We start from the raw sequence: 15990 nt of genomic DNA, 5'->3' as shown, positions 1-15990 counted from the left end.
AATTTATGAATAAAGTAGAAACATTTATGGATTTAAAAGTGAATTATCAAATTTTAAAGCATATCAATAATCCTCTATGAACCATTCCAGTTCCAGATGTCTATGTAGTTTTTCCTGGAATGTCTACACTAGGATACACTGAAATAATACAAATACTTGGTTTTCACAATCTTCTACTGAGAAGCACATAGAGGAAGGCTGGAGATAAAGCCAATAATTAAAAACTCCAAACCTATGAGATTCATATATGGAATGTCACCCTTGTCTTTCTTTGACTTTTCTGGACACCACAACTTCCTGTGCCTCTTTGTCAGCAAGCTAGAAATTAGATGTAAATAAAGCTTCTACTACAGGAGAAATAAGGGAATATGAAATAAAGGGAATACATATCCTCTCTAAAAGTTTGTTTCTCATCTCTTTTTCAGAGAAGGAATCACTCTTGTTCCAGGCAGGATTGAAGGGTTGGAAATTCTCTTTTAGTAATGAGACACGGTGACTTTTTCTGCAGACAGAAGAAGTCTGAGGCAAGGAGGGCTACAGAAGAGGATTCTATATACCTTGCCCCATGTGATTGCTTAGGCAGCAGGGATAGAAGAGCGCTCGGGTCTGGGATGTCAGGGTGGCGTCAGACCAGTGTCTTTTCTGTCATGGCACTGAGAAAACGGCACTGAGAAAATGTGAGGTCAGCCCCCTTCCCTACTCTCTGCATCCGCCAAAAACTCTCCGTTTGTCTCACTCACAACCCCTTCCCTCCAACTCCCTTCCTGGTCCTGCCTGTCCTTAGAGGTGTTTGCACAGAAGAGTGCAGAGTGGGGAAACCGAGTCGTTGGATCGCTTTGCGCAAAATCCACTTCTTTCTCCTCCCTCGGCTCCAGCCTCCGGATCCCGCACAGCCCTCCCCTCCTTCCCCCCGGCGGTGTGGGGCTGGAGCCCTGTCTGTGTACCTCTAAGGTGGGAGGGGGCTGCAAGCAGAGGATAATGTCAGATGCTTGGCTCTCGCCTGCCTGACGCTCCTCTCTGGCTCCGCCGGGGTTGGTCGCTGTAAGAAATATCAGGAGCTGTGGCAGCGGCGAGACGAAGCGGCTCGCGCGTGGAACCCGAAAAGTCAGGGTGCTCGCGGTTCCTCCCAACGTGGTCCCGGCCGGCGGTCAGCACCATGGACAGCGGCGCCGTCCCCACGAACGCCAGCAACTGCACTGATCCCTTCACACACCCTTCGAGTTGCTCCCCAGCACCTAGTCCCAGCTCCTGGGTCAACTTCTCCCACTTAGAAGGCAACCTGTCCGACCCATGCGGTCCGAACCGCACCGAGCGGGGCGGGAGCGACATCCTGTGCCCTTCGGCCGGCAGCCCTTCCATGATTACGGCCATCATCATCATGGCCCTCTACTCCATCGTGTGCGTGGTGGGGCTCTTCGGAAACTTCCTGGTCATGTATGTGATTGTCAGGTAAGGAAGGCCAGAGGGCTCCGGATTTCCGTGGCTAATCCAAGCATAAGGGGGGGGGGGGGAGGATGAGAAAAAAGGAGGTAAAACAGGGGAGAATGTAGAGGTGAAAGTAGACAGAGTGGTTGCTACTTGGGTACAAAAGCTTACTTTTCTATTCTTCTCTCCGTTAATAAAGAATCCAAAATTTCAGAAACAGAAGTTGTTTTGGTAAAAGCTCTAAAGCTCTGGCAAAACAAAAACAAACAATCAAAAAAACCCTCAATCTTAACAGCTTGCTTATGCTGAGCCAAAAGAGCTCTGGGCTCTTAAGCACAGTGTCCCATAGTCCCTTCCAAAGGAGCTGTGGAAACAATAATTAGTGGAAAATAGAAGAGAAATTCTAGTTATTTCATCCTTAATTGGGGGGAGGAGGGGCAGATTTCCTTCTCTGTTCTTTTCAGAGATGAACTTCAGCGACTTTCCTGCTCCTGCTGATTCCAGCATATTTGCTGCACCATTCTGCACCCTCCTCTTCCTCACTCGTAGAGGAAGTTTTTCTGGTGTCTTTCCACAGTAAATGGTGCTGTTTTGCTGTAAGGTGATGGCTGTGTTGCCTAGACCAGTTTGCAGTTGGCAGCTACAGATTTGCTAGTGGAGTCACAAACTGAATCAGGAACAGGTCAGGTGGTTTGGAACTGCAGGACATGACTGTTTTTCGATGCCCCCCAAAGTTGAAACAAGTTAGAAGTGACCAAAAACAGCATAATTCTGGATGATAAACTATTACACAGGAAGTTGTCATGATTGCTCTAGAAAAATTAAAAAGTGTCTTCATCTAATGAGATTATTTCAGAAGAGTCTGTGGCCCAGTTTCTGTTTGTCCAGATGTTCCAGATTCATTTGGCAAAAAGCGTACAAGTTCAATATCAACTGAGATTGATGTAGATTGTGTTAGTGTTGATGTGCCTATTCAAATCCTACATGTTAATATGGAATACTATATTCTAACTTTTGAGAAGTAGATAATTATTTTAACACTTTAAAGTGGCTCCTGATTTAGGATGTTCTTCCTACTAGAGGTTCTATGGTACTTCCATGTTTATCTGCAAAATTGGCTTCCTCTATTCAGCAAGTACTGCAGGTTTCAGTGGAGCTCTTAAATCACTTAACAATCATTTTTTCCATTATGCTTTCATTAAGATGCTACAAGTTATTTGTAATCAATTCTTTCTACTTTTAGGTCTGATTTTTTAATTTTTCATAAATTTTTTATATTAATGATTGTTAAAGATTAAAACTAATTTTCTTGATCTTTTGATGAGGAATCATATAAGTAGTTTCTCTGAGTAAAGAGCACCATCTATTGCAAAGAAAGATAACAACAAAAGGAAAAATGCAGGAAGAGAATCAGTGGAAGAATTTATCTTTAAAACATTTACTTTACATAGTTCAATACAAAGCTTCCTATCAGATATAAAAACTATCTTATTTTGCATTTATGATAATAAAAATAGCAACTACATCCCTGCCCCATGAAGGGAAAATTCCTCATTTCTCCTAAGAAAATTCATGGAATCATAAGCTTATAGGGCCATAAGGGAACCTAGAGGTTTTCTAGGCTAGGTGAGTAAAATGTGGCACAGAAAATATAAATGATTTCTCCAAGGACAGATAAGTTCATTAGCTCAATACCATGGAATTGCTCTTAGCCAATGTAATTTTCTGTTTATTAGAGTGGCTCATGATTTGATTTAATTCAACTACAAGATTGACAGAGTAATGTGGAAATAATAAATTAATCTAAATTTATGTCTGTAATCCTGGAGAATGAAGAATGAAGAGAAATCATAAAACCATCTTGAAATGCTGTCGTCTAAAACATAATCATTTATGCTTTTATTGCTTCTCTTGGTATTTTTCCATCCTCATTTTTCTCCTCTCTGGCTTATGCTTTTCTATAAAGCAGAGAGCCAATAGAGCAACAACTGGCTGTGGAATAAACAGATTAGCTTTATTCTAGTGTTGAAGGTATTACTAGTTGGGTGATTTTGTTTTAAAGGTATTACCTCTGAACTTTTGATGACTTGGAAAAGGATGGTGACCTTGTCTCTTACTGAGAACATGATATTATGCTTTATTTTTCTGTGCTTAAAGTTCCAACCAGAATACAGGACTATTTGAAAAGGCACCTCAAACACCCACCTGTGAAAGTCAGGTATTTAATTCCAAGGTTAGGTAACCATCTGGGAATACAACTGTGAGACAGAAAAATAGTTCAGTAACCAATGAAGTAATGAGAAAAGCTTTTAGGGAGTAAAGGAACTATATCTATTTAGCTGAGAATATTTAATTAGACTATCTCCATGCTATGGTTATTTCACTACAAAGTGATCAATTCACAGATATTATTGCCTCTGTTAAAAAGATTAATATAACGCTGTATCTATTAAAGTACTGAGATAAAATACTTCTTGCTATTATTCAAAATTCAACAAATACTTTTGAATTATTAAGTAGCTAGGGTTTTCTAACCAAATAAACATAACATTTATTAGAATGTCTTATTACATTGACTAAACCTTGAGGCACCAAAGACAGTGGCAGCAAAAATAACAACAAAGATAACAGCAAAAATAACAACAAAGCTACTATAGATGCCTTGTTAGTGATTTTCTCTCCTGTGTCTTCACTCTATCATCATCACACCTTCATCAACAACATTATTAAATAATATAACTTAAGTATCATTCTTACAGTGTTGTTCTAAGAAACATAAGGGAGAAAAAGAGATAATGTCATATATCTAAATTTGTAAAATCCAGATGTTAGATGATAGAGTGTTATAACTATTCATTATCTAAAAGGCTTTTTGGTCTTAAAGAAAAAAATTACTTGTGGGATAACTATGTTATAAAAATCACAGCAAATATTCTGGAAAATTTGGTGATAAAATATTACAAAATATGGCAATCATTATTTTTTTGGAAGTAGAAAAGCAGAGTTTTATTGTTTTGCCAGGCAAAGGGGGACAGAGTGGGCTTCTGCCCCAGAAACTGTGCAGTCCCACATAGGAGGATTTGATGAGTTTCATAGCAATAGTTCAAAGGTCAGATTGCTGATAAGTTAAGTGTGTGTAAGGACCTATACTCCTTGAATCTGGCCTCAGGTGGTCTCCTGGTATGCATTTCTGGTTCCTTAAATCTGGACTCAGGCGGTTTTCTCTGGCGTGAAGAATGCTGACATCTTCCACTTGTTGGGGTTTTTTTAATTTCCTTTTTTTTAATTTAAACTTTTTATTTTCTATTGGGATATAGCTGATTAATAATATTGTGATAGGTGAACAGTGAAGGGATTCAGCCATACATATACATGTATCCTTTCTTCCCCAAATTCCTCTCCCATCCAGACTGAATGTGGCCATTGTTTAAACTGGGATAGTATTATATTATTGTCAAGAATGTTTTGAAGAAAAAAATCAACCAAAATAATGCACAGTTCTGCATAGATCACAAGGCACATTGGAAGGTCTGGTCCACATTGTGACCATTTCAAGCCATATGCTAGCTTTTCCTCCTTTTCTGTTTCATTTTTATTCTTTCCTATCTTTGCTATTATTTGTTCAGTAGCTAAGTCATGTCTAATTCTTTGCGACCCATGGACTGCAGCACACCAGGCTTTCCTGTCCTTCACTATCTCCTGGAGTTTATTCAAAGTCATGTTCATTGAATTGGTGATGCCATCCAACCATCCTCTGTCACCCTCTTCCTCTCCTGCCCTCAATCTTTCCCAGCATCAGGGTCGTTTCCAATGAGTTGGCTTTCCCCATCGGGTGGCCAAAGTATTGGAGCTTCAGCATCGATCATTCCAATGAATATTCAGGGTTGATTTCCTTTAGGATTGACTGCTTTGATCTCCTTGGGGTCCAAGGGACTCTCAAGAGTCTTCTCCAGTGCCACAGTTTGAAAGCATCAGTTCTTCAGTGCTCAGCCTTCCTCCCACCTCGGTTCCCTGAAATCTCTTTCCAAAATGACTTACCTTCACCCAAGCTCTTATCTCAAGCACTGCAAAGCTCATCATTTCTGTTATTTTATAATTGGCTACAATGTAAATTCTGATTAATAAATAGAGCTTTACAGACTCATTGAGTGTAGGTTTACTACACTAATTATTTCACTACTCTAATTGTTCTTGACAATTAGAAATTCTTAAGAAAAATTCTACACAACCCCAGTCAGAACTACCACGACAGTTTATAAACCAAGCTTTTCCTTTCAATTTTTTCCTGCCTCAGGATTCAGGAAAGGTTTTAGTACATTTTGCTTAATGGATATGAAGTAGGCCACAGCCATGGATAGTATTCGGCGTATTTGAGGTCAGAGTGTTGGTAGCAGTAGGATCTCTGATGTGTAAAGAAAGGGAGGGTTTCTGAAGACACAAACTACTGTCTCTTTTTCCACTGATTCCTTGTTGTGTAATAAACTGTAAGAATACTCGTAACAGGTAAGCTCAAGCAAATGTCAGGGCCCTTGAAAGTGAAGTGAAACAACAGACACAAGAAGCATCACATACAAGAAACATCCTTTAATGATCTTGTCATAGCAACTCCTTTCTTTACCCATCCGTTCTTGCTTCAGGCCACCTTATTTCCTTCCCCACCGGTACCTCAGTCTAAGAGTCCTTGAGTCAAGAAATAAATCCAGAATGAAAGAGCAGCGTGGAAGAGAAGTGCCAATAATGGTTCAGCCTCAAACTCTCAGTGCATAATATTCCTCTTCTGCCAGATGGGTTACCTGGACTAACATCGAGTCTACTTGGTAACTAGTAGTGCTAACATTTTCTATGGTGACTTCACGGGCTGTTTCGCCACAGTTTTTCCACCTCTACTATCTGGAGAAAAGAAGCTAGTTATCTACAACATTAAATAATTTCGCATTCCATCTCACTTCCTTGGATTCTAAATGAGCTCAAATGGATTCTGTCAGAGAGAGAAAATGCTGAGTTGCCAGATGCTGTAGTGGCTGATTAAGAATGAACGACACTGAAAGTCACCTTTCCTCACTCACAGGGAGAGAATAAGCAAAAGGTTAGACAGGAAAGGTGCCATCCTCAGTGTTCCGTTTTCCCCACAGAAAGGCACCAGGTTGCGTGTATGAGCACAGATGTGGAGAAGGGGGAAAGAGGAGGTCATCATCTCACTGCACAAGGAGCCCCAAACCAAAGGATACTCCCGTTTTATGGACCTAGGGGCCAGGACTAACACGAAAGGATGGGGTAAAAGCGGGAAAGCACAGAGTAAGGAGAATTTCTTCAAGGACCCCTGATACAAAGGTCTCTAGATAGACACCTGGGAAGAGTCTCACCAAAAGCACCAAGGGCTCCCTGAACTCAAGAATTATGCTGGATACTGTCCATGGCTGTTGCCTACTCCCTATCCATTAAGCAAAGTGTCTTAAAGCCTTTCCTGAAGGTCTCCAGATGGAGATGGTTGGGCTAAGGATGCATATACACCCAAGAGCGTGGTTGGTAAAGGTGGGGGGAGGGGCACAATTCCTTGCCCACAACTCCCTGGAGTCTGCATATTAAGCAGTGGTAGGAAGGATGCTTTCCCCCATGAAGCCTGGCAGGTAGAGCCTTTGTGATTGCCTGTGGTTGAGTCTCAAAGATCACACAGAAGATTCCAACCTGGACCCAGACTTCTCAGATTCAGCTTGAATTCTGATCTCTCTCTCTCTTTTTCTCTCTTTCATTTTCTCTTTAATTCCTTCAGAAATCATTTTAATATTTGCCTTCAGGAATTAATCACCTGCTGGATGTTGCATTGTAAAGCTTATCAGAGAGATTCTACCAAACCTAACCAAGTGAATCTTTGTAAGCCAATGGGGAGGGCATATAGGGCTATTACACAGGGTGAAACATGCAGTGGAGTCTATGAAATGAGAAGGAGATCATTCTATTCTGGACATCAGTTTCTGTCCAGGCAAGGATATTTTCAAGTAAATTTGCTTTTTCAATTCAATCATGTATTAGTTTATCAGTTGAATATAAGTAAGTGTGCTGAAGTGATTCAAATAGTAATCATTAAAATGTACTAACAAGTATTAGTATAATTTAATGTGGAATAAATTAAACCAAGCTGATCCACTCACTGTTTTCAAAAGTGCTACATATAAATTTCATTTATACCTTTTCTTTACTTTTTCTATTTTCTCTCATGGTCTCAATGCTTCTTTCTTCTATCAAAATTCTTCTTCAAGTCCCGACTTAAATTCATTCCACTTTGAAGCCTCCTCAAAGTACTCACCACCAATTTTCCTGAAGTGTAATCCATAATAAATGCTACTATTGTGAAAAATCTGTGCACTTTCTCATAAATTTTTCAAAATATCTGATGCTTATCCTTGAAATTTGATCTACAGTTGTAGATCTCTCTGTTAGTCGAAAAGTTCAACATTTCAGACTTGAATAACAGGACTGCATATCTTTAAAATGTAATTCAAAGTTTTCAGCACAGCAGATATGCCTCAGATTATTCAAATGTAAAGCTTAATTCAGACAATTCCCTCAATTCATTGCCTTGTTCATGCTTATTTAGCTTTTATGACTTGAGCCATGAAAACTGACCTGTACCAATGGATTGATATGATATCAGCAAATAATAAATTCAAATAAAACACATATATATCTACACATGAGCGCACAAACTTTGAATAGGAAATAGATTGTTAGTCTTATAATTTATCTACAGGAAGTAAAATTTTAAAGAGTGAAAAAATTAAAAGTTACTATGATCAATTCTCATTGTTCATGGTAGTTTTTTTTTTCCCTATGAATTCACTTTACCTACTGAATTAGAGGAGACTGAAGCTTGCTTCTAGAGGAAATATAGGGGGAGGATCTTGTGAGCATACAGTTACATTTTCATCAGCTAATCAATACATAATGTTCTGTTATGTGTGTTCCTGTTAAAAGGCATCTTTTTTAATATGTATTGTTGACTCATGGGCTCTGAACTCATGACCAGCACCTCTATGACATCTGCATGAAACTTATCTAAGACGTCTACTCTCCGTTAGGCACCTCACAGTCCTCTTGTGTTTAGGACACTGCAGAGCCCTTCAGCACTACATCTGGGGCCATTTTTTTAAATTTTTATTGTATATTGGAGTAGAGTGGATTATCAATGACCTGCTACTTTCATGTGGACAGCCAAGTGCTTTAATTATACATATACTTACATCTGAACTTCACTGGTGCCTCAGATGGTAAAGTGTCCACCTGCAATGCGGGAGACCTGGATTCAATCCCTAGGTTGGGAAGATCCCCTGGAGGAAGGCATGACAACCCACTCCAGGATTCTTGCCTGGAGAATCCCCACGGACAAAGGAGCCTGGCAGACTATAGTCCATAGGGTTGCAATGGGTTGGACATGACTGAGCAACCAAGTACAGCAAACACATACCTATATCTGGGCTACCCAGGTGGTGCTAGCAGGAAAGAACTAGCCTGCCAATGCAGCAGACATGAGATGCGAGTTCGATCCTTGGGTTGGGAAGATCCCCTGGAGGAGGGCATGATGATCCACTCCAGTATTCTTGCCTGGAGAATCCCATGGACAGAGGAGTCTGATGGGCTACAGTCCATGGGGTCTCGAAGGGTCAGACACAACTGAAGCAACTTAACACACAGCACACATACCTATATCTATGCTTTTGTCTGTTTCTTTTCCATGTAGGTATTACAGAATATTGAGCTGAGTTCCCTATGTTATATAGTAGGTCCTTGTTCATTGCTTTCTATATAGTGTACTTGATGTTTATATTCAACAAAGTTTGGAGTAATTTTTCAGCCACAAAATTCTTACCCTAGTTTTCAATAGAAAGCTAAACTGCCTATAATTTAATGGCTCCAGATGTGTGAATTAGCCTGGTCTTTCCACTCTGAGAAGGCTGAGAATGCACCAGTGAAGTAGGGAGGCAATTTTGGAATCTAAAAAATCTATTTTATACCAAGATGTTTTCATAAGCCAATGTAAAGTTTGAATTTAAATGATTCCAAGGTAAGAATTCACCTTATTTTACTCCATTTTGCACACAATTGACACCCATCAGATGAAGAGGGATGGCCTCGCAGTCTAGACCAGGGGTTAAAAATGTTCACTGTGAAGGGCCAGAAAGTAAATATATTAGGTGTTGTTGCCACATGGCCTCTGTCACAATTATTCCACTCTGCCACAGTAGCCCAAAAGTAGCCATAGACAAAATGAAAATAGATGGTCATGACTGTGTTCCAATAAAATTTTATGTAGACACAGAAATGTGATTTCCATATAATTTTTGCATGCCCCAAAATATTTTTTTCTCAACCACTTAAAAATATAAAACTACCTATAAACTTATTTTTGGCTTTTGTTATTCTAACTAAAACAGATGTAGAAGGCAGACATGGAAAAATTTAGCTTCTAAACTATTTCTCATTAATAACAAAAAAGAATTGACTTTCTAATAGCATATTTAATAATTTTACCTACTATTTTATGAATTTTATGAATATAATACTTTGAATTTTATGAAAATCCATACATTTGATTATCAGAAAATAATCGTGCCATATGTTCTTTTGTTGACTCATTTTGCAAGAATGAAATGATTCTTCTTTCAGTACAAAATAATACAAACCTTTCTTTTGGCTTACTTCATTCTATAATGCAAATTATTCCATAGTAAGTGTTACCAATCTACTTCCTTATAGTAGCCTCAGATTAAAAACAGCCAAGCTAATTATGATACATATAAAAAATCAAAATGCAAATTACAAATGTAAAACCATTCTGACAGAAAACCATGCTTAGCTGACAAATTTGGCCCACAAGCTATGATTTGCCAAACTCTGGTACAGGTGTACTGAGTAGAATTTATTGTCTTGCAGTGGTCATAAAAAGAGCATATCTTCTTCTTTGGCAGATTTGATTGCATTTTGTTATTTACTAGATGGAAACAAAGCATTTTGTTAAAATATCTAGTACCAACTTGCAGTGTTTTACAAGAAGAAATATCAGTACAAAATGAGGTTTCATACAAATCAGCTGAGTCAGCAGGGAAGCCCAAGAATACTGGAGTGGGTAGCCTTTCCCTTCTCCAGGGGATCTTCCCAACCCGGGAATCAAACTGGGGTCTCCTGCATTGCAGGCAGATTCTTTACCAACTGAGCTATCAGGGAAGCCTGATGCATACAAATCTGAAAAACGCTCATAGATTTTTTGGAAAGAGAATACCACTTTTTTATGACAGAGGATACTGCTTTTCTGAAATGGATGTTGAAGTTGGATCAAAAAAGTAATCACACAGGACCACCTCCATGTCACCCCAGTGGCCATCTTCAACTCCTAGTCTTCATCTGATCCAGACAATCTACAATATTCATTACCACTCTTACCATTATTACCACTTTTACCATTATTACCACCATTACCAGGGATTAGGGAGTAAGTGCTTAGAAAATAGTAGTTCTGAAAAATTTCCGTTTATTAGATATGCTTTGTGGTTATCTTAAATCAGTGCAATTTTCCAAGCCTTCTCACAGTATTTTCATCTTCAGTCATTTGGAGATTTCAGGAAAAATTGAAACCATCACCTGTAAATTCACATTAACTTCTTAGCAAATATGAAATCTGTCCTCAAAGACACCTGAACCTGCACGCATATCCACCCCCATGCACCCAGGTGGAGACTGGCAGCTTCATCTCCCTCCATCTCTATGTAGGCATTTTGAAGCACAAAAGCTCATCACTTGGAATTTTTTCCTCTTCTTTCTGACTTACATAACTTGATCATTTTTTAAAAATTTGTTTTTAGTGGTTTTCAAAAGTTGTTTTGAAAACGGTTATTGGCTGTGTTTTAAAACTTAGACTGTCCAGCCAGATAAAGAGGACTAGGAGCAGCCTAGGTGTTCTGCAGTATTTGCAGTCTTCTGGCTTCCTGCCCTTGGTTTTGCTCAGTCATTTCCTAAAATACCCTGGAATCTCTTCCTTGTCTGATTTCACATCTTTAGTTCAGTCCCCACCTGTATTCAAATGACTGCTTCTTTGATCACTTGTGCTCAGAGAAAACTTTCTGGAATTCACAGAGCTTCTTTAGATCAGCCGGGTGGCCACCAGGTACAAGTCCGCAAGGAGAGCCAAGTTAGGGAGCTCATCCAGTTACTCAACTGGATGAGTAAGATAGTCTAGCTGAAGAATGCTACAGTTCCCAGAATGTCTTCCATGGGATATTTGGAGCTAAATTCTAGCGAGAAACCCAGGCAGGATAAAATGAATACTCAAATTTGAGTCTCCTTCGAGTTAACTCATGGAGTATCCGAGGTATTGCAGAAACCCTGGCAACACACTTAGACACCAAGAAAATCTCTCAGATCTTCTATTCCAGTGGTCCTCAATATCGATTGCATGCTAGAATCACCTATGAAGGATTATTTTTTTTAATGATTTTATGTATGTATGTATGTGTGTGTGTATTTCGGCTGCTCTGGGTCTTTGTTGCTACACACGGGCTTTCTCCAGTTATGGAGAGCTGGGCTTGCTCTTCCTTGCTGGGCACGGGCTTCTCACTATGGCGGTTTCTCTCATCACAGAGCACTGGTTTGAGGGTGCACAGGCTTCAGTAGTTGTGGCTTACAGGCTTAGTTGCCCCGTGGCATGTGGGATCTTCGTTCCCTGACTGAAAATCGAGCCATGTTCCCTGCTTTGGTAGGTGGAATCCCAACCACTGGACCAGCAGGGAAATCTAGAATCACCTGGGAAGCATTTAAAAAGAAAGAAAACCTGTTTCCACCTAAGACTAATGAAATAGACACTCCAGGCATAGCTCCTGGACACAGATAGATCTAAAAGCTTCCCTGGTGAGTCTAATGAGTCTAGTGTACAGTCAGGATTGAGGCGCACAGATCTGTACCTCTATTTCATGGAGGAGAAAACAGTCCTGCTGGGCAAGGAGGTTTAAGAGATGTGTCCATACGTTTAATTTCTCTGAATGTTAAGAAGCTGTTTATAGAATAAATAGTAAATTAAACTACATCCCTGAAAAGCAAAAGCCCAGGATGTCTTAAAAAGCTCCCTGAAATTCACCAATCCGTTCCATTAATAGTAGGCATTCTAGCGTAGACACAGTGCTAACCCTAGAACAAGGAGACTCATGTTTGAATCTCTGCCTCTCACTAGTTATCAGAGCCACAGAGTTTCCCTGAGTCTCACTAGTTAACTTTACCAAAGGAATGGTAATCACATTCAACCTCACTTGGAGTTTAGGTCCAAATTAGAAAGATGTATGGAAATGTGCTGTAAATTCTAAAAGCGCTTTGTAAGAGTAAGGAGTTTAGCTATTTGCTTCCCTGGTGGCTCAGTGGGTAAAAGAACCCGCCTGCACTGTGGGAGACCTGGGCTCGATCCTGAGTTGGGAAGATCCCCTGGAGGAGCACATGGCAACCCACTCCAGTATTCTGGCCAGGAGAATTTCGTGGGCTATATAGTCCATGGGGTTGCAAAGAGTCAGACAGGACTGAGCGACTTTCACTTTCAATTTCCCTCCCTCTGGGAATTTCTTCTCTTCCCTCCCACTGGGTTCACTTCATCGGCACGCAAGATCTCAACATTCACTCAGTATTCTTGCCTTCTCATAAATCAATCGTATTATTACACCTTGAAATACAGTTTGGCCTTTTGGAATCACGATTTCTGCAGAGGCAAGGCAAGGCGTTGCATGGGGTCCCTGTTATCATTCTTTGATTCATTCCAATGCCCTAGATCACTCCAACTTCATTTTGTTGGCACTAAGATGATGTGAACAGAATTCTAAGGACATTTAATCAGAATTTACTTAGCTCCCTATTGATTAGCCTGTCTATATTACATAAAAACGTTTGATAGAGAAAAAAGACACAAACCAATTATTTTGGAGAAAAATAGCTATTTTTAACTTAGATGTTTCACACTTAAACTGGTATTAGTCAAAGTGTCTAAGGCAGAATCTATGTCTAAACACAGACTTCATATGATGAAACTCCTTTTTACTCAGCAGAATAGTTTACTTGAATTAGAAAAAAATAACTTATAATAGTGGTGTCCTCTGAATACAAGCTTTGAAAATTTAGAAATTTAAAATAACATCTTTGTGAAAAGTCCTGGCTTCTGTTAGAGTCTGACTCACTAATCACAGTAAAATAGGTGAAAAAGATGGAACTCTTCATGGAGGATGCATTAATGATGGTACAGTGAGTCTGTGTGAATGTCTGTTCCTAACACCTTCATAATGGATTTTTCCAGGACTTGCAAGGTAATGCCTGTCAATGTTTAAAATCAGAGCAGTTAACACTACAAATAAAGCAAGCACAAAGTAGAAAATAACATCTTTGAGATCTACAGTGTCCCTGAAAGCTGAGAGTATTCCAAGTACAGAAACTGTAGGGGAACAAGGAGATCAATGAAAGAAAAGGCCTTTGCTTCTGAACAATTTTTCACTGAAACACTGGGTTCAGTGCCAGCGAAAGGTTGAGCATTTTGTGGGGGAGTATTAAATGCTAATTGAAAAATGCTGCTGGCAGTGTGACCTGACTATCAGACACTGATTGTGCCCGCCAAAAAGAACAAGGGAAATTATTATAAACATTATAATTTCATACTTACTCAGTCCCCATCAGTTCTAAAGAGGAAACCACATGGGTTGAATGAAATTGAATATGAGCATGCTGCTGGTGATGTTGGTGATCCAAGGCCACCAAGACAAGAGGTCCTACTAAAAGCAGGCAATACTGAGATCCTTCAAACAGTCTTTCCTTCTGATGACAAAAGAAAGATTATTTAACTACATTGCAAAATAAACAAAACATATAAAAAATATGAGTATGGACAGGGAAAGACATTGTAAACCAAACTAATACTAAAGATGAATTTAAAGCTCATGTTTGTTGAACACTGCTTACAAAGTACCCACTTAGAAGCTCCAAAATATACCATTGAGAAAAACAGACTAAGTTCTCATGCTCAGTCGCTCAGCCATGTCCGACTCTTTACAACTCCATGGTCTGTAGCCTGCCGGGCTCCTCTGTTCATGGGATTTTTCAGGAATAGATACTGGAACGGTTGCCTCCTCCTGGGTTTGGTTCCAACCTAGGGATCGAACCTATGTCTCCTGAATTGGCAGGTGAATACTTTTTTTTTTTTTCTATTTATTTTTATTAGTTGGAGGCTAATTACTTTACAATATTGTAGTGGGTTTAGTCATACATTGACATTAATCAGCCTTGGAGTTACCGTCTGGGAAGCCCAGATCAGGTTCTACCTATCTCTAAAAGTACAGTCTAGTCAAGAAGAATATTAAACCATTTCACCAGCTGATAAATGTCAAAGGTAACTGACCCAGGGTTCCTCAATCATACTATCTGACAAACACTCTTCCCAAGGTTTATTGCAATTATGGTAGTTTTCCTTCCTCCATTACCAAGCCAAGCAATGGGATACTTTTTGATTTAAGTCTTTATTTAATCTTCCAAATTTCATTAAACATATTATTTATGTTTCAGAGACAAGATGAAAGTGAGTGGAGCGGGCCTTGGTTAATTTTCACAGAACAGTGAAAAAGAGAACCCCATTGACTAGGATTTATAAGTATTTCTCAAAGCAGATATTACAAACATTCCGCAAGTATGAAGGATAATGCAGTGGCAAAGTGGAGTCTGGAATGAATGGGACTCACAGGAAGAAAATCTCAAGAGCCATTGCTGGAAGACATTCATCAGTGTGTCCCTGCATTGAAACAATGTCTGTTTTATTTCTGAACACCCTGTCATTTAGAAACACAGGGAGCAGAGAGCTCAAGTTAGAAGTCAAGCTCAAATCTTCTGTTCTTTAAAATTGCTATCCATTTTGCAGAATTTAGCATACAAGTATCAAAGGAGAAATTGATGTCATCTTTTGAAAAAAGATCATTACTCTGAAAGTAAACAGAAGTTTCCAGTCTTTAAATAAATGTGTCACATTTCCATGAAAGACACTGGTACATGAGTCAATGCAACAAAGCATATATTAAGATATATAAACCAAACCAATGATAATTTCCACAAGAGTACTATTTTTTCAACACTTTAGAAACTCAAAAATAAGAGCATATGAATGAATGAGTTAGCATGACCTTCCACACACCCTTACTTTAATTGCTTTTTAAAACATGTTTTACAAAAAGATATATGTCCTTTATCAGAAGATTTAGTCTCCTGGAACAATAATAGAATTCATGCTTTGATGTAGCTGAGATATTCTGCCCACACAGTTGTTTGAAGTTAAGTTGATATTTGAAAATAATATATTCTAGTCAACATTCTAGTCAAGATAGATGAAGATGTGAAGTTAAACATATCAAATCATTGGAGGAGTCAAGGAAAATTGCTGTGATTTTAGAAAAATCTAGGCTTCGATGCATCAGTTACCTTTAGCACACATGAGAAAACATTCTAAAAAATTAATACAAGCAGAGCAAAACTAACACTTTTATAAGTATAAACATTTAACCTCTGTCT

General features: G+C 39.1%; 1 protein-coding gene across 2 annotated transcripts in view; it reads left to right on the top strand.

Annotated features, from left to right (window-relative positions):
* The first annotated feature begins 989 nt into the window (after positions 1-989).
* OPRM1 (opioid receptor mu 1) overlaps positions 990-15990 on the top strand; it is a 51819-nt gene continuing 36818 nt past the window's right edge. For both annotated transcript variants that reach the window (XM_070461402.1, XM_070461401.1), the window contains exon 1: positions 990-1449. In XM_070461402.1, coding sequence (XP_070317503.1) covers positions 1157-1449 — 293 coding nt within the window. In that variant the 5' untranslated portion in view covers positions 990-1156. The remainder of the gene's footprint in view (positions 1450-15990) is intronic.

This window comes from Odocoileus virginianus, chromosome 34 (assembly GCF_023699985.2).
Source record: "Odocoileus virginianus isolate 20LAN1187 ecotype Illinois chromosome 34, Ovbor_1.2, whole genome shotgun sequence".
Taxonomy (NCBI): Eukaryota; Metazoa; Chordata; class Mammalia; order Artiodactyla; family Cervidae; genus Odocoileus; species Odocoileus virginianus.
The sequence above is the reverse complement of the archived record's forward strand: the minus strand, read 5'-3'. Positions and strand labels throughout refer to the sequence as shown.